The following is a 26,125-nucleotide window of genomic DNA, read 5'->3' on the forward strand; positions in this document are numbered from 1 at the left end:
CAACACTGATTTTCCTGTTTAGTTTGGCACTGTGATAGTCATTCTTTCATTCTATTAGGGGCTGCTAGTATCTGTTGTGTTATTAAGCTTTTGGTTGGCTTGAGTTTTATTGTTCTGGTTGGGGTGTTCCCGGGTTTGTTGTAATAGTGACTATGGTTGTTCGTTATCTTTCACCTCAAGGTTCACTCTTTTTTCTCTAAATAGGTTTAGGGAGGTTTTTTAATGAGGTCATTGGGGTGGTGTACTTTATGACCTTATTAATACAAAGTACCTTTTTTTTTAAAAAATATCCCTATTAAAATGTAGCATAATAGTAGCACTCTAACACATCAAATATGTCTCATGAATGGATTAACATTTTGTTCTCTGTAATATGTCATACGCCTCGAATGCCTAAAATCAATACACATGTAACCTCATTGACTTGGTCCAAACATTATGACCGAATTTCAAAGATCACATTAGTCATTGAAATGGTCTAAATTATTATTAAGAAAAATTTGCAGAAACATAGAAAAACATTTGTACGACCCTTTAGGGTTCTTTGGGAGCTCGTACTGATACGGTGTGTAGGTTGGACTGGGTAGTTAGGCTACTAGTTCCACTTTTATATCCGTATTTTTGTGCATTATCTATGTTTCTGTATTATTTAGATGTTCACTATCAGTACACGAAAAAAACTACTGAAAATACCTCAATAAAAATTTGGCTCCTCAGTACGATCCTAACGGCGAATAGACCGGTCATGAGCTCCTGTAACAAAGTCACCACGGTTGCTGATAACAAGGCACCAAACATCAGCATGATGTCCTCACATAGGACAGGACGTTTGTGGGCGTACAAGAAAAGGAAAATTTTGAGTGAGTCCATCAGAAGCTGGTACGAGAACATGCTTACAGAGAAGAATTCTGGAAACAAACATCTTTGAAATCAACAGATTCAATTAGCACATGTAAGTCAATAAGACATGATTAGTGCAGTGGCATATGGATGGAAGGTCACATCTAACGCTCATAAAAATCATGAGACAGAAGGTTTTAAACAGAGGGCTGAAGATGTTGACCAAAAGTGAGATGGAAGGAAAGGGCAACTATATCAATCAATTTTACAAGTTGAGCAGGAAATTGCATGATGCCATTGCTTCCAATTACAAATTATAGGAAAACAATAACAGAATAAATTCACCAATCCAACCAACAGTGGACAAATTACAATTCAAAGCAGAGAAGGATAAGTCGGCCATTCCAACCTTTACAGTGCAATACAACAATGCAACAGCAACATATTTAGCATCTGGGCTAATAGTAACCACTAAAACATCATCAATTCATTTTCGTAGCCCTTACATTTGATATGGTAAGGCTTTTGGAATCCTGAAAATCAGCAAGGCCAATCTAGCATCATTCATCAGTTAACTCTGCATGAAAATCCAGTTTTCTAGAGTTTCTTCCTTACTAATCCAGATTAAGCCTCGTTGTACACCTGATTTTGGTGAGTGAATCTTTCAGTGGGGATTTTCTACATACACAAGACTCTCAAACTCAATATTTGCTTAAGCGATGTGAAATTGCTGACTACTTAAATCAACTCCGTTGGTTATGTGATAAATATTAAATATGAACGTGCGTGATGGTCCTAAAATAAATAATATTATATTTATAATAAAGTGGAATAAACTCTATGATTGTATAAAGAAAAAAAAAAGACCATGCTAATTTTATAGAGCTGTCAATGTTGGGAAGATACGAGATTTCATCGTGAATAGGATCTACTTCTAGAATGATGAATTTTTCCTAATTAAGAATCTTAATTTGGCTAATGATCTAACATATTCTTCCTCTTGCACAGAACCTGATCCTAATGTAGACCCATATAATATGACATGTGACATACTTTTCAGATACATAATGGTGATTATATAGAGCATACAACAGATTTTACTGATACAAAAACAATAGCAGAGAGCACACAATCCAAATTACACCACAGTAACGGAGAATACAATACTTATTTTAGAGTATTTTAACAATAAACTATAAACTACATATTTTTCCAATTCTATTTAATTGTATGCATTTTTTTCTTTTTCAAAATTGAAGTTGTTAAATATTTCAATGTTTATAAATTTAGGAATATATAACATCTTCTCCTCAAGATGGACAATAAGATAGAATGAGATTAAATTCTACTTTAATAGTAAGGTGGGTGTCTGATGCAAGTGGATAAGACTATGTTATCTAGTTTTATTATTTTAGTGTTTGAAGTTAATGATTTTTTTTTCGGGGCTCAAGTCAGGCAATTACAAATATTACGTTGCAAACTATCATGTGATTTATCAAGTACTTTAATAGCACATGAACCGTGACGGAACATAGCTTCGTTCAAATTTGTATTGTTCTACGAGAAAAATAGTCTCGAACAACAATATTGATCGCAACTACTGAGTTTTCTTGGAGATTTCTGTGAGGATAGCCGCGACGGTGTAGAGGTAATCCCAGTAAATTCCACCCTGGTTCACTGCAATGGCATGACGAACCAGACGAGATGTTCAATCGGACTTCGCATAAGATCTTCCAGAGATCGGTTTCGTCTTCGAATGTGTTTGAAGATAACAGATTTCTCATATCAACCTAGCAAAAACAAGCCTGTATTGCTTTTCAAGCAATTGATACCCCATTTTTTAAGTCCTGAAACCAGCATCTCTTTCATTTTTTTTAGTCTCTTTTGATTCTCCTTCATGTATTTGCTCGTGAATTTCTTGTTCGCTATCAGCAAATGCACCTTCGGGATGCTTCACAACGACAAACTGTGCCAGGAAAAGCTTATTGGAGCCAGTGTTGAGGAGCATTACTTTGCTGTTAATGAAGGATTTGAGATGAAATCTTCGGACGCTAGCAGTGGTCTTTGTCGATTAGACTCTGTCTTTTGAAGGTAGGTGCACGATCTCTCATATCTGCTCGAGTGTGCTTTGCTTAAGGGGTTTTTAGACTCGCCATTGGATTCACTTGGTGATGTTCGAGCTGTTCCATCTTTGTAGCATAGGAGTTATCTTTTCTTCATTCGAGTCCAACATTTGTGTCGAATACATTAGGCACTGATCTTACAACTATTCTTGCGACATATGAAAAGAACTGATCGGAGAAATATAACAGTATCTCGAGTCTGAGTACCATCAGATTACGAACTTATATGATTTCCAACTTGCCCAGGGTAGTATGGTGTGGGAAGAAGGATGGCTTCACCAGGAAAAAGATTAAGTCTCATTTGCTGAAGTTGCACCAGCAGCAAGCACCAAGTTGTTGGATCAAATTTAACCTTGTTTCCTTTGATTTTTCCATGTATTGGACCAGTTCCAATCAGGAGTGTTTATGTGTGAGTCGATCGTGAGTTGGGTAGTGTTTGACTCGTGTTTGTTAAAAGATTATGTTACTTCATTCGTTGCTCGTTAAACAAGTTAAAATTTTGCTCGACTCGTTGCTCGTTAAACTCGTTAAAATTTTGTTAAATTTGTTAAAATTTTGCTTGACTCATGCTCGTTAAAAAAATTTGTTGTTTGACTTGATTCGTTGCTCATTAAACTCACTAAAACTTTTACCTTCTTTTTTTAACTAATGGTAAAATCTACTAATATTATATAGAACTAATATAAACATAAAGTAACAAATTTATCCAAAAAATTATCAATAAATTCTGAACTCTAAAATAACAATCCACAAATACACCAAACTAGTAAATTACTAAATTAACGAACTACACATGAACTTACTAAATCGAGTTGGACCTTGCTCGACTCAACTCGTTAAGGCCTTGAGTCGAGCTCAAATTCAAATTGAAACAACCTAAATCAAACATCAACCAAGTTTTGATCGAATATAGTTATGACTGAGTTTTGGGAGATTATAGTAAAGATTAAAATGATAGGAATATTCACATTTTTTAAAGCATGCATTCCATGATATTCTTGGAAGAGAGCAAGGTCCCTGAACACATATTCTCCATTATTCTTCAGCTCCATGGCGTTAGGGTTTTTTCTTAGCCATGGTTCCACGTAGGGATGGGTATGAGTTGGACTGAGTCAAGTTTCTAGTTAATTCAACTCGACCCGAAAATTATATCTTCTACATGAAATTCGATCCTACACGAAATTAGGATGATTTCATCTGAATTGAATCCGACCCAATCTAACTCGAATATATTTATAACAAATATTTGTTTTATTTGATAAAAATAAAGATCTAATTGAAAAAATTAATACTGAGAGATATATTATTACAATTATCTCTAAATATAAAAGATATCATTATATTATTTTCTAGGGTTTCGTCCTGACTAATCTAGACTAACCTGCATTGCACGCCTGATTTTGATAAGCGAGTCTCCCGGTGGGAATTTTCTACATACACAAGACTCTCAAACTCAATAACTACTTAAGCGATATCAAAATGATTACTAAAAATATTAAATATGAACGAATGTGATGGTCCTAAAATAAATAATATTATATTTATAATAAAGTGGAATAAACTCTATGGTTGTATAAAGAAAGAAAAAAAGACCATGATAATTTTATAGAGCTGTCAATGTTGGGAAGATACGAGATTTCATCGTGAATAGGATCTACTTCTAGAATGATGAATTTTTGCAGACCCATATAATATGACATGTGACTTACTTTTCAGATACACAATGGTGATTATATAGAGCATACAACAGATTTTACTGATACAAAAACAATAGCAGAGAGCACACAATCCAAACTACACGACAATAACGGAGAATACAATGCATATTTTAGAGTATTTTAACAATAAACTATAAACTACATATTTTTCCATTTCTATTTAATTGTATGCATTTTTTTCTTTTTTAAAATTTAAGCTGTTTAGACTTTAAAAATTAATTCAGGGAAAGAATATGAAATATATTTTTGAAAATAATTTGATTTTAAAGTTTCCACCAACCTTTAAGTTAGGTAGGTTAGAAACCTTAAACATCATTTTAATGAGTTCAGAAAAATCATTAAAAGACAGAAAAAAAGGTTTGTTTTTTACCATAAATTTATTTTTAAGAGTTCTGGAGTCGATTACGTGTACGGAAGGGTGAGCACCCCCACAAAGCCCAAGTTTGGTACCTAAATGATTATATGATGTTTAAAAGTTGGAAATTACAAACTCGAAAACATATTTAAATTACGATCATTCTATTTATTCGAATTTATTTTAAAAGATGTCAATTTCCTTAAACTAAAACAACATTACTTTTCCAAATAAGAATATGATGACAAATAATAAATGAAATCACAAACTATTTATTTACCCCAAAAAATTACAATTATTTTTATAAGAGAAATCACATCATTTTGTACAAATAATCCTTGAAAATGCACTTCCTTTATAGTTAGGAGATTTTTTCATAGATTCCCCTCACAAAATGGTGTTTCTTTAATTTTATGGATGATATAGTTTAAAAGAGTATAATATTATATTAAATTTTTAGAAATGTTAAGATAAAAGAATGCCTTTTTGTGCGAACAATCCTCAGAAATGCAATTCTTTTGTAATTAGGAGACTTTTCCATAGATTCTCCTCACAAAAAGACATTATCTCACATTGTTCCTTATATCAAAGATAAAAATAAAATAAAATAAAAAAATAAAAATAAAAAGAGGTGAAAAATAATAAAATAGAAAATGTAAAACAACGAAGACTATAGAATACAAAAAAAAAAACTTTTATGTGAAAAATCTTCGAAAAGACATTTTCCCTTGGACATTTTCCCTTGTAGTTGTGAGATGTCTTCTAAGATTTCCCTCACAATAAGAATTTATCTTTTCTATATATAACAAAAATGATGATTTATATAAAAAATAATGTTTGAATAATATAGAAGTGTGCATAAAAATGTAGCGATAAATAAAGATGACAAAATTCGATTTCGAATCTAAAATACGAGTCAAACATTGGTAGCCTACTAGCATAAACGAGGGACCAACATGCAAGCTTTCTAAGCCAACAGCCAAGATTAAAATACCAGTCAAGTAAGAGGATAAATAAATAAAGTTGGAACGTAAATAGTGAAAAGAATAGGCATTAGATGTAAATATAACACAAGCAAGATTAGTGACTAAAATAAAATGAAGTGTAAGTTAATATGCTTAAATGAAAATACATAAACTAAAATGTTGGAAATAAAAAAAATGGATTGAAATAAAATGCAGCAAAATTAAAGGGCAAAAAAATAAAATGCTGAAATTTAAAGTGTTGGAACATAAATAAAATAAAACAGAAAAATGAATAAATTACATAAATTTAAAAGTTAAGGGTTTTTTTTAACCATTTAACTCGGATCATAAATAATACGGATCGTCCCGCAGGGCAGGTCACCACAAGGTCGTTGAATATTCGAATGTTAGAAAATTAGCGGATTAGTTTGTGCAATAAAATAAAATTTTAGTAAGTTCGTAAGAACAATAAAAAAATGTAGTATGTTAATATGAACAAATAAAATAAAAGTTAGGGGTTGTTTTTAATCGTTTAACCTAGACCATAAATAATGTGGATCATCCTCCAGGGTGGGTCACCGTAAGGTCGTTGAATCGAATGTTTGAAAATTAGCGGGTTAGTTTGTGCAATAAAATAAAATGTTAGTAAGTTAGTAAGAACAGTAAAAATAAAGTTAGTATGAACAATAAAAATAAAAAAGTTAGAATGGTAGTATAAACAATAAAATAAAAGTTAGAATGTTAATAAGTTAGAAAAGTTAGCGGTTAGTGGTTAGTAGGGTCCGAACCATAATAATGTGAATTGTACCCTAGATCGGGTCACCACAAGGTCGAATAATATGATAAACAATAAATAAATAAATAATGGTTAGAGAGCAAGAAAATAAAACCAGTGGTTAATATGCGATAAAATAGAAGTTTGTAATTAATATGTAATTAGATAACATAGCAGAATAGTGATTAAATTAAAATAAAGCAAAACAGGGGTTAAAATCAGAATAAAATCAAAGTAGATCAGGAAAATAAAAAAAGCCTCAACCTCACCATTCGAACCACTCTAAATCGGCGACCAACCATTGACCAAGGCCAACATCCTCCCACATTTCACATATTAATGCTAAAAAAATAGAAAGAAAACAAACATAAAAAAGGAAAATAAAAAAACGTGAAAGAGAAAGCTTCTTTTGTTTCTGTTTGCTCTTTCTAAACTTAAAGGGGGTTGTTTTTTCTTTTTGTTGTGGCTTTTAAAGCCCCCACATATTACAAATGGGTAAATTGTTAGCTTAGTCCCTGTATTTTGTTATTTCTTTTATTTTAGGATAAAATTAGGATATTACAGTTGCCCCTCTTTGCTCGCCTATTGTGTAAACAATGACAAAGCAAAGATAAATAATGGCTTAATTTTGTCTAACTATGATGTTTGCTTTGTATCTGGAGCTCCAATTCTTTTTCTAAAAATTGAGGTTCTAAAGATGGCATTGTTCCTTCATGTTGAGAAAATTGGGTCAATTCAGAGATAATACGGTGTTGAAGATGACTCTTCTCATCCACATTGAAGAGATCTGGTAGTTTTCAGATAAATTGTTTATTGAAGACGACGTTGTTCTTTCTCATTGAGGAAATCGGGTCAATCTGGAGATAATTTGGTGTTAAAGATGACTCTGCTCATCCATGTTTAAGAGATCTGGTCACTTTCAGATAAATCATTTGCTGAAGATGATGTTATTCCTTCTTATTAAGGAAGTCGGGTCAATCTGGAGGTAATTTGGTGTTGATGTTCTGGAAGTATTTGGGTAAATTGGAGACAATACAATTCCTTCACGTTGAGCAAGTCTGATTGTCTAAGGATGACACTGCTCCTTCGCGTTGAGAAGATTTGATCGGTGGACGACATTGTTCCTTAGTGTTGAGGAAGTCTAGTCGTTTTAGAAGATAATTTGGAGACAACAAGGTTCCTTCGCGTTGAGGAAGTCTGGTTGTCTGAGGATGACACTTCCCTTCACGTTGAGGAGATCTAGTCAGTGGAAGACATTGTTCCTTCGTGTTGAGGAAGTATAACCGTTTTAGGAGATAATTTGGAGACTATATGGTTCTTTTGCGTTGAGGAAGTCTGGTTGTCTGAGGATGACAGTGCTCCTTCCCGTTGATGAGATCTGGTCGGTGAACGACATTGTTCATTAGTGTTGAGGAAGTCTAGCCGTTTTAGGAGATAATTTTTCTTTGGAAACTACATTACTTCTTCGTGTTGAGGAGAGCTAGTCATAGTTTCCAATGATTGACTTGAAATGGAATATTCTTCTTTGACATGGAATTGTGAAATGAAGTGTGGAAGGAAATTCGTTTCAAGAGGAGCTATCTTAGGTGAGATAAAATTTTGTTTCAAGTGAAACATTTCAAAATTTGCGTTTCAAGGGAAAACTATCTCAATTGAGAAGAAAATTGTTTTTAAGAAAAATAATCTCAAATGTTATCAATTTTGTTTCAAGTGAAACAATTTCCAATTTTTGTGTTTTGAGGGAAAACTGTCTCAAGCGAGACAAAATTAGTTTTCAGGAAAACTATCTCAAGCAAGATCAATTTTGTTTCAAGTGAAACAATTTCAAAATTTGGGGAAAATTGTCTCAAGCGAGACGAAATTTGTTTTGAGAGAAACAATCTCAATTATTTGTGTTTCAAGAGAAATTGTCTCAACCAAGAAAAAATATTTTTAGAGGAAACTTTGTTTCGGGAGAAATAATATCTAAGGTGACGAACAGTCTACTCCTGCATGCTGAGGAGATCTAGTTGCCTTTGGAAGATCTAAACATTTACTTCAGGATGTCAAAATCTGTGGATGACATTGTTCTTTCGTATTGAGGACGTATCATCACCAAACTTTTATTTCCTGAATGATCAATATAAAAATGATGCATTTATGAATGACTATCATGAATGTTTTTATGAATGTCAAGATGAAGTTTATTTCATGTATTTGATTTTTATTTTGATAAAAATGGCCTTTTGAATTCATCCTAATGAGAGTAGAAAATGACCTTGATTGAAGAAAATTAGATGATGTCCTCGTGAGAGGAGAAAAATTTCTTTTAAGAATAAAATAGGGATTTCAGGGAAAAACAGACTTAAGAAATACTAGATTGATGTTTTTGGACAAACAATCTTGAGAAAGACTAAACTAATTTCTCAAAAGAGATTATAAAAGCATTCTTACTAGAAGGGGGAAACCCTTTTTATTGCATGTGATAATGATTGTATGATGAAAATGTGCAAATTCATGTGATGTGTATGTTTATGTTGATGCATGTTTTCTTGATCTGTGATGGGAATGCTTGCATGAGCAGTCTTCATTCTCTCTTTGATTCAGTTGTCTTCACTTTTTTGTTTTCTCTGGCGTGCACTCTTGTACTTCTTGACTTGTGTCGATTTCTTCTTGCCCAGGCAAAATTTTTCCCTCATAAAAAATTGGCTTCTTTTTTTCTGGACTTGTGAAAAAAATTATTAGAGTTTTCCTTCTTGCTTTGAAAAGAGAATCCATCATTTCAAGCTTTGAAGACTGTGTATGTGCTGCTACTCTATTGCAGGAAATCAAAGGACATTGTCCGGAGCTGACCATCACAGTAAATGGAAAAATATCAGATTGCCCTGGAGAAATATGGGACACATCTATGCCAAGGATGATAGTTGGACCCTTAGAAACAACTGGAATTGAAGGTATTGGCTCAATTGCTAACATCAAATTTAGTCCTCCAAGCTTTGCATTGATTTTTTTTTAAAGTAAATTTGTAAGGTATTAATCATTGACCCTAGTTGGAGCTATACACTGTGTCGCTATGCCAAACTCGGCAAGATTCATAAAGATCAAAATTTTTCTTATCAGGTAAAACACAAAGAATGAGCTGTGGAGCTTGAGGAAGTTCATATTGGGTTTCCCTAATCATTTATTCAAATTCTTTCAACAATATAGTAGTGTTTGCTTTGATTGGGCTCTTGACTCGCCTTGAATAGAGGATCTATCTGAATTGAATCTCGAATGAGGCTATCTGTATCACATTGTGTTGAGAATTTACCGACAACCTATCGTTCAATTTTAGTTGGCTCCACTAGTTTCTCGCTGTTAAGATTTCATTGCTCATTCTACGGCTATAGGATCGAATCATTGTTTCAGTGCTATAGTTATTGGTTCATAAAACATTCTACAACTTATTCATCATTTTATGTGGATTTTGCCTTGGTTTTTCAACCAGGGAAGCTCTTTGCATGGTGTTTCAGAGCTTATGTATAGCGTTGCGAGGATACCAAAGAGTAAAGCTCAGTGGGAATATAAGTGGGACGTTTTAGCTTGCCAACATTAACACGTGGGGAAATCACCATAATAATACAATTATATGCTGTGATAATTGACAAAGCAATCATATGCAGTAAGCTCCACTGTCTCTGCCTCGCATTTTTAGTCTTCGTGCATTTGTTGTCTTATTGAAAATAAATTTATGCTCAATTCAATGATTTTGTATTCCTGGATGATATGTGCCTTCAAAAATTCCCCAACATTTATCATTTCTTGCTCCAACACTGATTCTAAGCATGAGATTTGTGTTAGAGATCCATGTGTCAACTACCAAGATCTACTTCGGAGAGATCATCTTGTTTGAATTTTTTTCTCCTTTTATTTTCAAAATTTTGGAAAAATATCAATTAAAATAATTTTGAAAAAATTTCAACCAAAAATTTTGAAAAAATATTGCCTATTTCTAGGTTTCACAATTGAAACAAATCATAAAACAAGAGTTCATTAGATATCAAAGAATTAATTACTCTCTTAATCCTTCAAACTTATAACTTTTTAACAAGTGTCAAGATTAGGAATTGGTTTCAGGATGGCTTCCTATTTTCTAAGGTTTCAACCATCAAGTCTTTATTATTGTCACTGCTCTTTGAAATGTTATACATGCCCCTCATTTCTGGCTTGGCATTTAATTGGGTGCAAACAAAATGTCGCAACTAGCATAGTCAAATGCTACACCTTTTAGAACACTTCTATTTCATTTCTCTTAAATCTTTCATTTGTTCAAGCTTTGTAGACTCTTCTAGCTAAGGTAGTGCAGAAATATCAGTCTAAAAATAAAATACTTGAGTGCTCGTGTGAAATTGATTATAACAAGTGTTCCTTAACTCCCTTAGTTCATCTTCATCAAAACTCCTTATTTGGTAAATTCGATTTAATTTGTTATTGTTTGGCTAGCTAAATTCATCCTTATTGTACATATATGTTTTAAAATTGCCTTTATTTGGCTAGCTGAAGGATTCATGTTGTCACGAAGTCTTTGACTTGACAATCACAGTGGAGCAAACATCGAATTTCCACGTACCCGATAAATGTCATAGTTTGAATGTAATCTATTCATAAAGCCAGGGATTTTGAGTTTCCTCTATAACCAATTGCTTTAGTGGAATAACTCAGTTTTATTGTATACATATATAATTATATTCTGGGTATACAAATTCAATTTCTTAAGCTTGTTAAGAAGAACCTGTTATAGTCCAAGTGTTGTTGAAAGTTAGAAAATATCATCGTTAGAGTTCAATTTCCAAGCAAGTGGCCCGAACTAGATTCACCTATATGACTATTCCATCTGTGAAGATCATGATCATCATTGAACGTCATCAACAGAAGTAAAAACCAAGTAGATTTGCAATCTGATGTGTAAGATATACATACCTAAATATTTTCTCTTCGATCGAGGAGAAGGCTAGCTTGGTCCCTGTAAAAGAATGATATGTATTATGGTATATTTTTTGGAGTAAGATTAAGGGTTCTTGTTTTACAAAGGTTTGATCTTGTCACTTGCCTAAAGGCTATAACCTTAATTCTCAAGGGAGCTTTTAATTCACATGATATTAAAAGAACTACAAGATTAAAACTTGTTCAATTATTTAACCTTAGAAGGTAGCATAATTAAATCATTAAAAGATTAAAAAATATTCAGAAAAATATTAAAGAAAGAACAAAAAAATGAGTTCAAACGAAACAATGCTCTTAATACAAGTGGTAGAAGCAATGACTTTTTAATCAACATTAGAATGCCTCATCATTCTTTGAATGTCCATTCCTCTGAATCAATCAAATTTTGGACCTTGCGCTTCACTACCTTACAGTTCTCAGTGGAATACCATGAACTTCCTATGTGATAGCTATATATGGTATCAACATCGTAGCCCTTAGGATATAGTGACTCTTTTGGCCTTTCGGAAGCTTCTCATGTGAAATAGTTAGTTTAGGAGCATGTATCATCACACGTTCAGAGGTTTCAATGGATGAAGAGACATGTTTTTTTCCTTTTTCCTGATTGAGCCCAACCAATTTACCCATCTCGTTTCATTCTTTGTAAATTCTCTTGCAATTATTCTTTCAACTTTTTGAGATTTGCTTCCATTACGTCACGTGATTAAGGTCACTTCCATTGAATTCCCCTTGAATTAATCCCCATGTTTTCATGAATGATGCATGTAAAAATGTTTAAATAAATGCAATGCAGAATGTAAATGCAAAAGGCATCGATTTCCAAAAGTAATCCTTCTTAGAAAGTGTTTCATTCATCTAAAATTAATTTTCATCATTACAAGAGAGATCAATCTACAAACGTGGTTTGACCCTTTTATTTAGCTCCATGATCTCAGTCATGATCCCATCAACTTTCTCTCTATATCAGAGGATAAACTAGTGCGAAGTAGAATGACATCAGCCCTGTTGGGTAGCTCTTGTTCGAAAGGTTCTTTTCTAGGAAATAGATAAATCATGTGTTCTCTTTTTGTAATGGTCTCAATGGTATGTGATTTCAGATTTACTCAAGCTGCTCGTAACTGTAACAAATTGGCACGCTCTATATTGTCCGAGGACCATTAACGGGGCATAGTTGATTTCTCCCCATAATCTCAGTAACGGGGCGTAGTCGAGATCTCCACATTTGAATAAAATGTTGGTATCTCCTAGCCCAGGAACACACCAAGCGATGTCTCGGTCCTGTAAATTACTAAAGGTTGACATCCATCTTCTCCTTGGCAATCACTCTGGCCACTTCTTGCTAAGAAATTCTTTCAAGTGAGAGTACATGGTGGAGAAATAATGATAATACATTTTCTCTTCTTTTTAGAAATGACTACGAATCCAGACATTGAATCGACCTCACTCCAATTGACGATAATTATTTAAGGATCGGAAGGTCTCTGCCAAGACACCCGGTGAAGGTTTTATACCTCTTTCCAATCTGTCAAACAAATCTGCAACAGTAGCCTCCACGTGGAACAAAGTCTTTGGGAATATCACCAGACCATATATAGCCAGAGCAAAGGTGTCTAATATATTATCTTCATCTATGTACTCGAGTATCACCTTCTTGAGACAATGCCACAGAAAACATTTGCTTTCTCCCTTTTATTGGATGCTCTACTATCAAATTTTCACCTCTACCAGTAATTTTCACAAGTTTGCTTTTGAATGATTGGACTTTAAGAGGTTTGGAATAAATTATACCCACCTGAAGGCTCTCGAAGTTGAATAGAGTTGTATACTCTTCTATTATTGGTGTCAAATCTTGTCCATTGAAAGTGAAGTAGCTATAAGCAGGATTCCAGAATCGGACCAGATCTTTAAGCAAAGGTTCCTCTATCTTTACATAAAGGAGGTAGGCTATGTCTCCATATTTCTTGTGAAAATTCTCCTTGGTAGCTACTCTCTCAAATCTCTATCATCTCTTGTAGATCATTCTGCTTGAAATTGACATTAACATCTATGGACATCTGTGATACATAATCCGCAGGGAAACTGTCTTCTTTTACTTTTTGTGTTTCTTCATATCAAACTCGGACAATCGGATTAGGTTCTTCCTTGTTATGAAAAGTCTTTTCCATCTTAATGATCGTTCTTCTACTTTGATGATTACTTTGTTAATCAACACCTTTCTTTTATTTATGATGATCATGCATTGCCAAACAATAAACAATCAAACATAGAAAATGTGTCAGTATAAAAGAATTTGAATATCAAGCAAATATTATTGAAAGGGAATTGCAACACCTTACCACATGCTTTTCTGCCCTTATTATGTTAAATCCTACCCAAAACATGCTTTCTACCCCCATGCTTTGATCGAAAATAAAACATAACCACATGATTTTCTAGTTCATATACTCTATTCATAAAGTAAAATAATACGAGTAAATAAGAGAGGCTTAGTGTCATTTCTCCTTTGTGTACACGGGTACCTAACAACAGACAGAGTTTCGACATGAATTTTATTGGGTTGGGTTACTAGGGTTCAGTATATGCGGTATTGGGTTCTAAGAAAAAATGTACTCGAATTGTCCATGTTGGTGCCTCTTTAGGCTGCCAAACCCTCAATCCTGACCAATTACAGGCTCGTGCAGATCGAATTCAATTCGAGAGGATGCATTCTCTTGTGTCCATGTGGAGAAACAATTTATTTCACGTAGACATAAGGTATATGAACCCCATAGGTTACTTGTTAAAACCCATGTGGAGAAACAAATTATCTCGCGTAGGCTAAGCTTTCACCTCAACTTACAAGGGACAAAGCTCGTAAGTGGGCTTATAGTACGTAAATACATGTGTTGTGTGTGAGGAGAAACTCACAAACCTTTAATAACACGACAAAAGACAACACTTTCACAAGATCCAAAAATCTATTCAAATATGAAGACCATTAAAATCAAAATCAATTAGTTAAAAATAGAATAATGCATGATATGTTGAAACTCAAAATAAACAAAAGGATCATAAATTAAATACAATTTAAGTTTGTAACTCCCAAGAATAAAAACAACATATAATCGTTTATGGTCCGACTCTCTAAGTCCTCAGTAGAGTCGCCAAGTTGTCATAATGTCTCCCTCGGGAATATGTTAGACATTAAAAATTAATTCAGGGAAATACGATGAAATATAATTTTGAAAATAATTTGATTTTGGAGTCGATTACGTGTGAGGAAGGATGAGCACCCCCACAACGCCCAAGTTTGGTACCTAAATGATTATATGATGCTTAAAAGTTGGGAAATTACAAACTCGAAAACATATTTAAATTAGGATCCTTCTATTTATTCGAATTTATTTAAAAATATCCCAATTTTCTTAAACTAAAACAACGTTGTTTTTCCAAATAAGAATATGATGACAAATAATAAATGCAATGGCCACAAAAATTAAAGAGCACAAATATATTTTTATGGAATAAAACTGTTTATTTACCCAAAAAATTACAATTATTTTTATAATAGAAATCACATCATTTTGTACAAACAATCCTTGAAAATGCACTTACTTTATAGTTAGGAGACTTTTTCATAGATTCCCCTAAAAAATGGTGTTTCTTTAATTTTATGGATGATATAGTTTAAAAGAGTATACTATTATATTAAATTTTTAGAAATGTTAAGATAAAAGAATGCCTTTTTGTGCAAACAATCCTCATAAATGCACTTCATTTGTAGTTAGGAGACTTTTCCATAGATTTCCCTCACAAAAAGACATTATCTCACATTTTCATTATATTAAAGATACAAATAAAATAAAATAAAAATAAAACAAGGTGAAAAATAATAAAATAGAAAATGTAAAACAAAGAAAACTATTGAATACAAAAATAAACTTTTGTGCGAAAATCTTCGAAAAGATATTTTCCCTTGTAGTTGGGAGATGTCTTCATAGATTTCCCTCGTATCAAGAATTTATCTTTTATATATGTAACAAAAAATGACGATTTATATATAAAAAATAAAGTTTGAATAATATAAAAGTGTGTATAAAAATATAGCGATAAATAAAGATGACAAAATTCGATTTCGAATCTAAAATACGAGTCAAACATTGGTAGCCTACTAGCATAAACAAGAGACCAACATGCAAGCTTTCTAAACTAATAACCAAGATTAAAATACCAGTCAAGTAAGAGAATAAATAAATAAAGTTGAAACGTAAATAGTGAAAAGTATAGGCATTAGATGTAAATATAACAAAAGCAAGATTAGTGACTAAAATAAAATGAAGTGTAAGTTAATATGTTTAAATGCAAATAAAAAAAATAAAATGCTGGAAATAAAAAAAAAGGACTGAAATAAAATGCAGCAAAATTAAAGGGGAGAAAAATAAAATGCTGAAATTTAAAGTGCTGGAAAATAAATAAAATAAAAAACAGTAATAAATTGCATAAATTTAAAAGTTCAAGGGTTGTTTTTAACCGTTTAACTCGGACCATAAATAATGTGGATTGTCCCCCAGGGCGGGTCACCATGAGGTCGTTGAATATTTGAATGTTAGAAAATTAGAGGGTTAATTTGTGCAATAAAATAAAATGTTAGTAAGTTAGTAAGATGTTGGGATTTTCGGAAGCTCGAATCGACAACCGGAACGGTTTGCAAAGAGGGGTCAGAACGGTTTTGTATTTAGGGAGTAAGGAGATTGAAAGATAGAGAATTGCACAACGATTTATAGTGGTTTGACTTTCTCAACTAAAGTCTATGTCCACTACCTTAACTCCTCACCAAGGATTTTCCAACAAATTCACTAATTTGTTCTTTCTTTTGAGGACAAAGAGATAACCTTACAACTCCCTAGTTTTTCCGGGCTAAACTAGAACCTTTCCCTAGCTTTTACACGGGCTAAGCTAGAATCTTTCCCCTTTACAAAAGAATAAAATAAGTAAACAAGAAAACCTCTCTAAGGTAGGTGTTTACAAGATTGAGCTCACAAGAACAAAATATTTACAAGAGAAAGATGAAATAAGAATGAAAAAAATTTCTCTTGTGTTTGATTGCTTGGATAGTTGTTCTCTTTATTCTTCAAGTGTCCTTAGCTTGTATTTATAGCTTGGAATGTGTTTGATGTTGTATATAGCCGTTGGGGATGTTTTGGAGCCGTTTGGGGATGATTTTTCTACTCAAAATGCTGCCCATAACATGGTGCATCGGTGCACTATCAAGGTGCATCGATACCCCTTCATTAAATTCAAATAAACTAGTCGTTGCAGCCTTCGTGCATGGATGCATAGCGGGATGCATCGATGCACAGCCTTGATGCATCGATGCACATAAGGATGCATTGATGCACTAATTGCATTCGGTGTTTGAGTGCATGGATGCACTGCATGGTGCATCGATGCACTAGTGCAGGTGCATGGATGCACTGCAGGGGTACATGGATGCACTTTGACACCCTTTAGCATTTTGGCTCAAATTCGAATTTAATAGACTTTGAATTATTTTTGAAACCTTTTAAAACTTTGAATAAATTCAATTAAGTCCAAAAACATTTTGTAAATTCATTTCAAGTCCAAAAACCATTTTGCCTTAAATTGTTATATCAAAACATAGTTCAACAATCTCCCCCTTTTTTATATAACAAAACATTTGAAATTTTTTTTTTGGCAAAACTCCCCCTTAATAAATTGTTTAATGAAAAAGATATCAATTGTTAACAATTGTTGGAAAAATATATGAAAATGTTAAGCTCCCCCTTTTTCATTTAGAAATTGAATTTTTCAAACCAAACTTCTCCCGCTTTTTGTTATATCAAAAATAATTTGATCTTTGAAGTTCAAAATAACTTTGGAGAGTAAGTGGTAAATTTGAAATTTAAAAATCATTTGAAAAATCAAAGCTCCCCCTCAATAAATGCATTCCAATCAAAATTTAACTTTAAGAACTTGACACTTAAAAAGATATTGAATTTCTACAAAGAATAACAAATGTGTTAGTAGCACATAAAATTCAATATATCCAAGACTAAAATACTTTATGCAATACCAATTGTTGAAATTTGATATCAATACCATTTGTTAAAATTAAGTGCATATGCATAAAGTTTTCCAAAAATGTTATGCATTTTGAAAATTTTGATATCAATTGTTAGAGAGATATCATTTTCATTTAAACCACATGCATAAACATTCAAATTTAGGTCAAAAATTTAAAATTTGTAAAATCAAAGTATTTGAAAATTTGATATCAATTGTTAGAGAGATATCATTTGCATTAAAACCAATTTTGACCAAAATTTTATTATGATGAACTAAAAATTCTTAAAAATTAATATAACTTTAAAATGTTCATCATAATCATCTTTTCAACATACATGAGATTAAAACGATGATGCATAATCATTTAAAACAAAAACTCATGCATGCTTAAAATCAAATGAGCAACCAAATAACCAAATTTAAAAACATTAAGCTTAGAGGTTACTCATTCCTTTTTCATGTGTGGCTAGAGCATCTTTAGTATCATCATTTTCATCACCATTGCTCACACACACCTACAAGAGATATTTAAGTAGCTTTTGGTATCCAAATTGCTTTGGATCCTTGAACGTTAGTTTCAATGCCCCTTGTTCCTTTCGGAACCCATACTTGTCTAATTTTAAAACGTTTTCCTTTCTTCAAAGGACAAGTATGTTCCTTATGACCATGATAATGACAATATAAGCATATTGTCATTATTGAACTAAATGAATTATTTAAAATGATTTCTTTTTGTTTTGTTAAGCATTCAAGCTTAACTTTTAAATCAAAATTTTCTTTTTCAAAACTTACAATTTTTATTTTTGAAAGCTCTAAATCCTTTTTCAAAATTTCATTTTGGCTTTCAAAATCTATTTTTGTTTTCAAAAGAAAATCGTTTTCGATTTTAAATTTTGAAATCATTTTCTTATATTTGGAGTTCATGGTCTCAAACTCCGAATATAACCTATTAAAAGTATATTGTAACTCATCAAACGTATATGAACTAAATTCATTTGAGTTAGAAGATACCTCAGGCTTTTCACGAGCCATTAAAGACACCACCTTTGTTGGTTCTTCTTTCTTGTTTCCATGGATTTCCTCGAGATTATTCCAAAGCTCCTTAGTATTCGAACAAGAAGAAACTCCTTCATAGATATCTATACCAAATGCACAAAACAACATGTGCATGGCCTTGGCATTTTGTTGAGCTTTCTTCTGTTCTTGGTCACTCCACTTCTTCTCATTCTTCTTTGGAGAAGAGTATCCGCTCTCGATCATCTCCCATGCATCAAGATCATTGGCTTGGATAAATAACTTCATTAATTTCTTCCAATGACTATAGTTAACTCCATTGAAGTATGGAGGCTTGTCGGTTAGTAGGGAGTCTTTCTCGGTTGTGTCGGGAATTGGTAGAGCTTCTTCGAGGATCGTCTCAAGGTGGTTAAACCTTCTTAACGAGTTAGGCTATGATGCCAATTGTTGGGATTTTCGGAAGCTCGAATCGACAACCGGAACGGTTTGCAAAGATGGGTCGGAATGGTTTTTTATTTAGGGAGTAAGGAGATTGAAAGATAGAGAATTACACAACGATTTATAGTGGTTCGACTTTCTCAACCAAAGTCTACGTCCACTACCTTAGCTCCTCACCAAGGATTTTCCAACAAATTCACTAATTTGTTCTTTCTTTTGAGGATAAAGAGATAACCTTACGACTCCCTAGTTTTTCCGGGCTAAACTAGAACCTTTCCCTAGCTTTTACACGAGCTAAGCTAGAACCTTTCCCCTTTACAAAAGGATAAAATAAGTAAACAATAAAACCTCTCTAAGGTAGGTGTTTACAATATTGAGCTCACAAGAACAAAATATTTACAAGAGAAAGATGAAATAAGAATGAAAAACTCTTCTCTTGTGTTTGATTGCTTGGATAGTTGTTCTCTTTATTCTTCAAGTGTCTTTAGCTTGTATGTATAGCTTGGAATCTGTTTGATGTTGTATATAGCCGTTGGGGATGTTTTGGAGCCGTTTGGGGATGATTTTTCTACTCAAAAAGGCTGCCCATAACATGGTGCATCGGTGCACTATCAAGGTGCATCGATACCCCTTCATTAAATTCAAATAAACTAGACATTACTAGTCGTTGCAGCCTTCGTGCATGGATGCACAGTAGGATGCATCGATGCACAGCCTTGATGCATCGATGCACTAATTGCATTCAGTGTTTGAGTGCATGGATGCATTGCATGGTGCATCGATTAGTGCAGGTGCATGGATGCACTTTGACACCCTTTAGCATTTTGGCTCAAATCCGAATTTAATGGACTTTGAATTATTTTTGAAACCTTTTAAAACTTTGAATAAATTCAATTAAGTCCAAAACATTTTGTAAATTCAATTCAAGTTCAAAAACCATTTTGCCTTAAATTGTTATATCAAAACATAGTTCAACATAAGAACAATAAAAATAAAAAAAAAGTTAGTATGTTAATATGAACAAATAAAATAAAAGTAGGTAGTTATTTTTAACCGTTTAACCTGGACCATACAAAATGTGTATCGTCCTCCAGGGCGAGTCACCGCAAGGTCGTTGAATATTCGAATGTTAGAAAATTAGCGGGTTAGTTTGTGCAATAAAATAAAATGTTAGTAAGTTAGTAAGAACAATAAAAATAAAAAGTTAGAATGTTAGTATAAACAATAAAATAAAAGTTAGAATGTTAATAAGTTAGAAAAGTTAGTGGTTAGTGGGTAGCAGGTTCCAGACCATTATAATGTGGATCGTACCCCGGATCGGGTCACCACAAGGTCGAATAATACGATAAACAATAAATAAAAATAAATAAATAAATAATGGTTAGAAAGCAAGAAAATAAATGTCAGTGGTTAATATGCGATAAAATAAAGGTTACTAACTAATATGCAATTAGATAACATAGCATAATAGTGATCAAATTAAAATAAAGCAACACAAGGGGTTAAAATAAGAATAAATAAAATCAAAGTGGATCAGGACCACAATGTAAAAGTAAGGCAGAAGTGGATGGACTTAAGGGTGGTTAAACCCTAAAGTAAATGACCAAAAACATAAAATAACTCTAAAACAGGAGGGATTTGCGTGGTTAACTCAAAAATTTTAAAAACATCTCTCCCAACACCTAAACCAGAAAACACGTGAAGCCTCTCTTTGCCAGAACACTCTCAAAGACCAACACCAACGCCGACCACCGCTCAATCGTCGTTTAACCACCGTATTTTCGGGTAACTCGCCTCTCCGATCGCCATGTAAAGATCTAAACCAACCCCGAGTTTTTAACCTTCTCCTATCTTCAACAGAACCTCAACCGAGAGCTACCCCAAACATACACCAACGACGTAGATTGGCGAAAACCAACCCCGACCACCACCATTGGTAGTCGGACCTTAGACCTAAGCAAACACGAAAAGAAAAGAAGCCCGAAATAGTCCCCGGACACAAACCGACCCCCTAAACCAACGAACAAAGCCTCAACCTCACCGTTTGAACCACCCTGAACCGGAGACCAACCACCGACCAAGGCCAACATCCTCCCACATTTCACATATTAATGCTAAAAAAATAGAAAGAAAATAAGCATAAAAAGGAAAAGAAAAAAACGTGAAGGAGAAAGTTCCTTTTGTTTCTGTTTGCTCTTTCTAAACTTCAAGGGGGTTTGTTTTTTTTTCCTGTTATGGCTTTTAAAGCCCCACATATTACAAATGGGTAAATTATTAGTTTACTCCCTATATTTTGTTCTTTCTTTTATTTTAGGACAAAATTAGGGTATTACAATAGGAACATATAACATCTTCTCCTCAAGATGGACAATAAGATAGAATCAGATTAAATTCTACTTTAATAGTAAAGTGGATGTCTGATGTAAGTGGATAAGACTATGTTATCTAGTTTTATTATTTTAATGTTTGAAGTTAATGATTTTGTTTTCAGGGCTCAAGTCAGGCAATTACAAATATGACGTTGCAAACGATCATGTGATTTATCAAGTACTTTAAGGGGGGTGTTTGGTTCATGGATTTTTGGATTCCTGGCAGTAATATTTTTTCCAGGTTAAAGATATCATGTTTGGATGGGTCACATTCCCAAGTGAGGGTAAAAGGTCAATACCAACAGTGTGTTTTGGGTCTGAATTACTGGGAATATTATTCCCACATCTCACCTAGGTATTTCTTTATTCCTGTGCTTAATGGGCTAAAATACCCTTCTCCCAGTTTGCTTGCTTCTGCGATAAAAAAAATTCAGCTTCTTCGATTTGGCGAGAGAAACTCACAGAGTATAATTCCTCTTCCGATTTCAAAGACACATTCTTCGATTTGGCGAGAGAAGCATTATTCTTCTTTGATTTCCCTTTTCTATAAAAAAACAGAGGAAATAAGTGACTTTTTGAGGTTTGGGTCTTTTTTTTCTCATGTTGAATTTCAATAAAGTTTGAAATTTCTTATCCGCTAGTTTAATTCCAGCATGCAATTAGTTCCAAATCTGTATTTCGTTGTTAATTAAGCAAAATAAACTGTTTTTCTGCCTCTTACTTTTGAGAATTTTTATATGAATTTGTTGGATGTGTGGTTTTTTGTTAATTTTCTTTTTAATTGTTAGTCGTAATTGTGCTTGGGATTTGAATGAATTCAAAACTTATTAAGTTGCTATTTGAAGTGGTTTACAATCTTGTTATGTTATGTATAATCCAAGAAGTCTCGGTATTACGGGTGTGAAGAACATAGGCTTTTCAGTTTGTTTTATCTGAATGAACAAATAACTTAGTGCTCTTATCGAAGTTAGATTTGTAAAGCTTACCATTGATTATCGAAGGAGAGTTTAGTTAATTCATGAGAGTTTAATTATAAACTGACACTAACCTAACAGAGAAATACAATTATAAACTGTAAAATTCCGGTAGCTCACTATATGCCTCATTCAACCGAATAGGGCCTAACCTAACAGAGAAATACAATTATAGACTATTTTCCTCTATTCTTTTTGTTTATGTTTCTTGACTAACTTTGCTTTGGATGTTTAGTTACTAAGTTATGCTACACTAATGAGTACTCGTGCGTCTTCTATAGGTCGCAAATATCATTTGCTCGAGCATTCAGCCTCTTCAGAATCGAGCTGTGCTGGTCTGTCTCCGAGTGAATTTGTCTCTTTTATGTATTCATTTTGTTTTTAATGGGGTCATTGAAATATATAAGGATTGTGTTTGGTTTGCTGCTTTTACCTTTACAGAATTGCATTGAGGAAAAAGTAGGTCCGGATGAGAAATTTCCTTGGGCAAAATTTCGTATAGAGAAAGGCTTTGGAGGTAAGTAATGAGTAAAGGCGTCATCCGAATTACTATCCTACTAAGATTAAGTGTCGTGTGTGTTTCCTCTGATGGGTTTAGGCATTTAATTTGATTAATGCTTCTTTATTGCAGCGCTTGAGAAGCTGCTAAAAGATCATGCTGGAAGATATGCGACCGGAGATGAAGTTTCCATGGTTTGTTTCGTTCTCTAATGTTTATCTATGCAATTTCATGATCAAAGCACATGGTAAATCATGCACAAAGGAGCATATGTTTTAGAGTTTTGGAAGGCTTATATATTTTTTGGGGGATGCGGATGAGTGTATTCCTGATATCACTTGGAATGAATGTGGTTTGATTGATAGTTTTGGTGAAAACTGCTGTAGTTTCCTGCAGTAATATGTGTTGTGGAAAATGTAAATCAGGCATCACCAAGATGCAGCTCTGCCCCTGAACTATATGCGCCTTTGGAATTCTAGATGCAAATGAGTTAGCCATTGGTCTAAATTCTGTTCGACGTTAGTTAATATCACCTTCAGTTACGTGTTACGATGCCTGAAATGTACGAAATTATATAATTAAGTTAGAATACTCTAAATATATACATGTATGTATACATAAATATGGCCTGCTGAATTTCTTTGCAGGCAGATGCGTTTCTAGCACCGCAGATTGATGCTGGGATAAAGCGATTCAATGTTGACATGGTAATCCACTCTCATTCATGAACTACTCGGTTGAATGAGGCATATAGTGAGCTACCGGAATTTCAAAAGTCCCTATTCGGTTTAATTATAAACTGACACTAACCTAACAAGAAATACAATTAGAGTGAGTTGAATTAGGTTAAATTCCCTAATTTTAACTTGGAGAATTTTTTGTGTATATAATATAGCCAACATATATGATTAAGTTTAGAATGTCATGGCTATTATCTTTTGTAAGTCTAAATATTATTCAAACTTTTGATGATTAATGTTATACTTCTTTTAGTTCTGTGAGCTAAACAAAGAATGTAAGCTTAAAAAATTGTATTCGGTATGGATGAGTTTATATCTACTATTTGGTATCTTGGCTAGTCTTGTCAAAATTATCGTGGCTAATTTCTGTTGCAGCAGTTGTTTGTAGTATATGGCTTGGAAGTAATGTGCTAGTTTTCGAAAAGAAATCTCATGACCGATAGCTTAGAATAATTTGGACATGGTGTTGAAAACACTTTGATATTTTCATATACCAAACAAATTTATTAATTAATTTTTATAAATTTTAAGATTATATTCGATTCAATTATTCGAATATATATATTTATTACTTAAAGTTTCAAACGTCAATTTTTACTCTTTACTCAAATGAAAAATTGAGATATATACTATAAATATTTTTGAAATAATCTTTACTAAAGGTTTCGAACTTTAATTGAGACAGAAAATCAAGTTTAACTAAGTAGTACTAGAAAATATGATTTAGATAATATAGATATTATATGATTTTAGAAATTAAGGAGTAAAAATATGCTTATTTTTTAATACTGATAATAATATATTTTATAATTAATAAATTAAAAATATTCTCTAAAGTCATCTTTGTACATTTTGGTAGGAGTAAAATGGTTAATGGTAGGAGTAAAATGGTTCATCTATTACAATGTTCATATGCTTATTTAATTAAATGTTGATGTAAAATTTTAATATATGTTTAGATAAATTATGTAAAATTTAATATTAATTAAAATTAAAATAATACTTTATATATTTAAATAATAAAGTCATATATAATCGATGAATTTTATATAAATAATTTTCATTTAAATATTTAAAATTCAACTTGTTAAAAAAATATAGAACAATGACAATTTGGTAAAATATACATTTCAGTAATCTTTTATTCCTTCAACTAAATATTGTAATCTTACATTCCTTCCAAATAAATCAAACACAGTAATGTAACATTCCCAATAATGTGTTAGGTAATGTTACATTTAGGTAATCTTATTCCCGGAAGTAATCTTACATTCCGTGAACCAAACGCACCCTAATGGCACATGAACCGTGACGGAACATAGCTTCGTTCAGATTTTCATTGTTCTACGAGAAAAATAGTCTCGAACAACAATATTGATTGCAGCTACTGAATTTTCTTGGAGATTTCTGTGAGTAGAGTCGCAATGTTGTAGAGGTAATCCAAGTAGATTCCACCTTGGTTCACTGCAATGGCATAACGAACCAGACGAGATGTTCAATCGAACTTCGCATAAGATCTTCTTCCAGAGATCAATTTCGGCTTCAAATGTGTTTGAAAATAACAGATTTCTCATATCAGCCTAGCAAAACAAGTCTGCATTACTTTTCAAGCAATTGATACCATATTTTTTAAGCCCTAAAACCAGCATCTCTTTCATTTTTTTAGCCTCTTTTGATTCTCCTTCACGTATTTTCTCGTGAATTTCTTGTTCTCTATCATCAAATACACCTTCGGGATGCTTCACAAAGACAAATTGTGCCTGGAAAAGCTTATTGGAGCCAGTGTTGAGGAGGCATACTTTGTTGTTAATGAAGGATTTGAGATGAAACCTTCGGACGCTAGCAGTGGTCTTTTTCGATTAGACTCTGTTTTTCGAAGGTAAGTGCTCGATATCTCGTATCTGCTCGAGTGTGCTTTGCTTAAGAGTTATTTAGACTCACCATTGGATTCACTTGGTGATGTTCGAACTGTTCCATCTTTATAGAATATGAGTTATCTTTTCTTCTTTCGAGTTCAACATTTGTGTCGAATACATTAGGAACTAATCTTACAACTATTCTTGTTGTTACGGAATACGTCTATTGAATAGAGAAAAATCACAACTGATAATTTGAGAAAATAAAAATGAAGATAAAGAAGACACAAGAAAACCCCTAAATAATATAGGGTAAAAACCACGGGCAACGGTAGGAGAATTTCACTATAAGAAAATAGGAATTACAACTTCTCTCGATCTGCCAAGGAGAAAACAATGGCAATTCTCTCTTGATAAAAATGAGAAAACAA

The 26,125-nt window shown here is 32.9% G+C and overlaps 1 protein-coding gene across 1 annotated transcript; it reads left to right on the forward strand.

The window, feature by feature from the left end:
* Positions 1-967: 967 nt before the first annotated feature.
* Positions 968-23,988, forward strand: LOC120211621 (glutathione S-transferase zeta class-like). Its single transcript, XM_039210117.1, has 8 exons — positions 968-1,068; positions 1,724-1,733; positions 10,598-10,603; positions 22,881-22,934; positions 23,041-23,116; positions 23,231-23,292; positions 23,746-23,805; positions 23,944-23,988. Exons 1-8 carry the CDS (start codon positions 968-970, stop codon positions 23,986-23,988), a joined length of 414 nt encoding a protein of 137 aa, XP_039066048.1.
* The last annotated feature ends 2,137 nt before the right edge of the window (positions 23,989-26,125 follow it).

The sequence above is a fragment of the Hibiscus syriacus genome, unplaced genomic scaffold, assembly GCF_006381635.1.
Source record: "Hibiscus syriacus cultivar Baekdansim isolate YM2019G1 unplaced genomic scaffold, ASM638163v2 tig00109978_pilon, whole genome shotgun sequence".
Lineage (NCBI taxonomy): Eukaryota > Viridiplantae > Streptophyta > Magnoliopsida > Malvales > Malvaceae > Hibiscus > Hibiscus syriacus.

Excerpts from the sequence above, each read along its gene's own strand:
- LOC120211621 (XM_039210117.1), top strand. The coding sequence starts at position 968 with ATGATTAGTGCAGTGGCATATGGATGGAAGGTCACATCTAACGCTCAT. Across the intron at positions 22,935-23,040 it reads TTCAGAATCGAGCTGTGCTG|AATTGCATTGAGGAAAAAGT; the intron begins GTCTGTCTCCGA and ends TTACCTTTACAG. Across the intron at positions 23,293-23,745 it reads CCGGAGATGAAGTTTCCATG|GCAGATGCGTTTCTAGCACC; the intron begins GTTTGTTTCGTT and ends ATTTCTTTGCAG.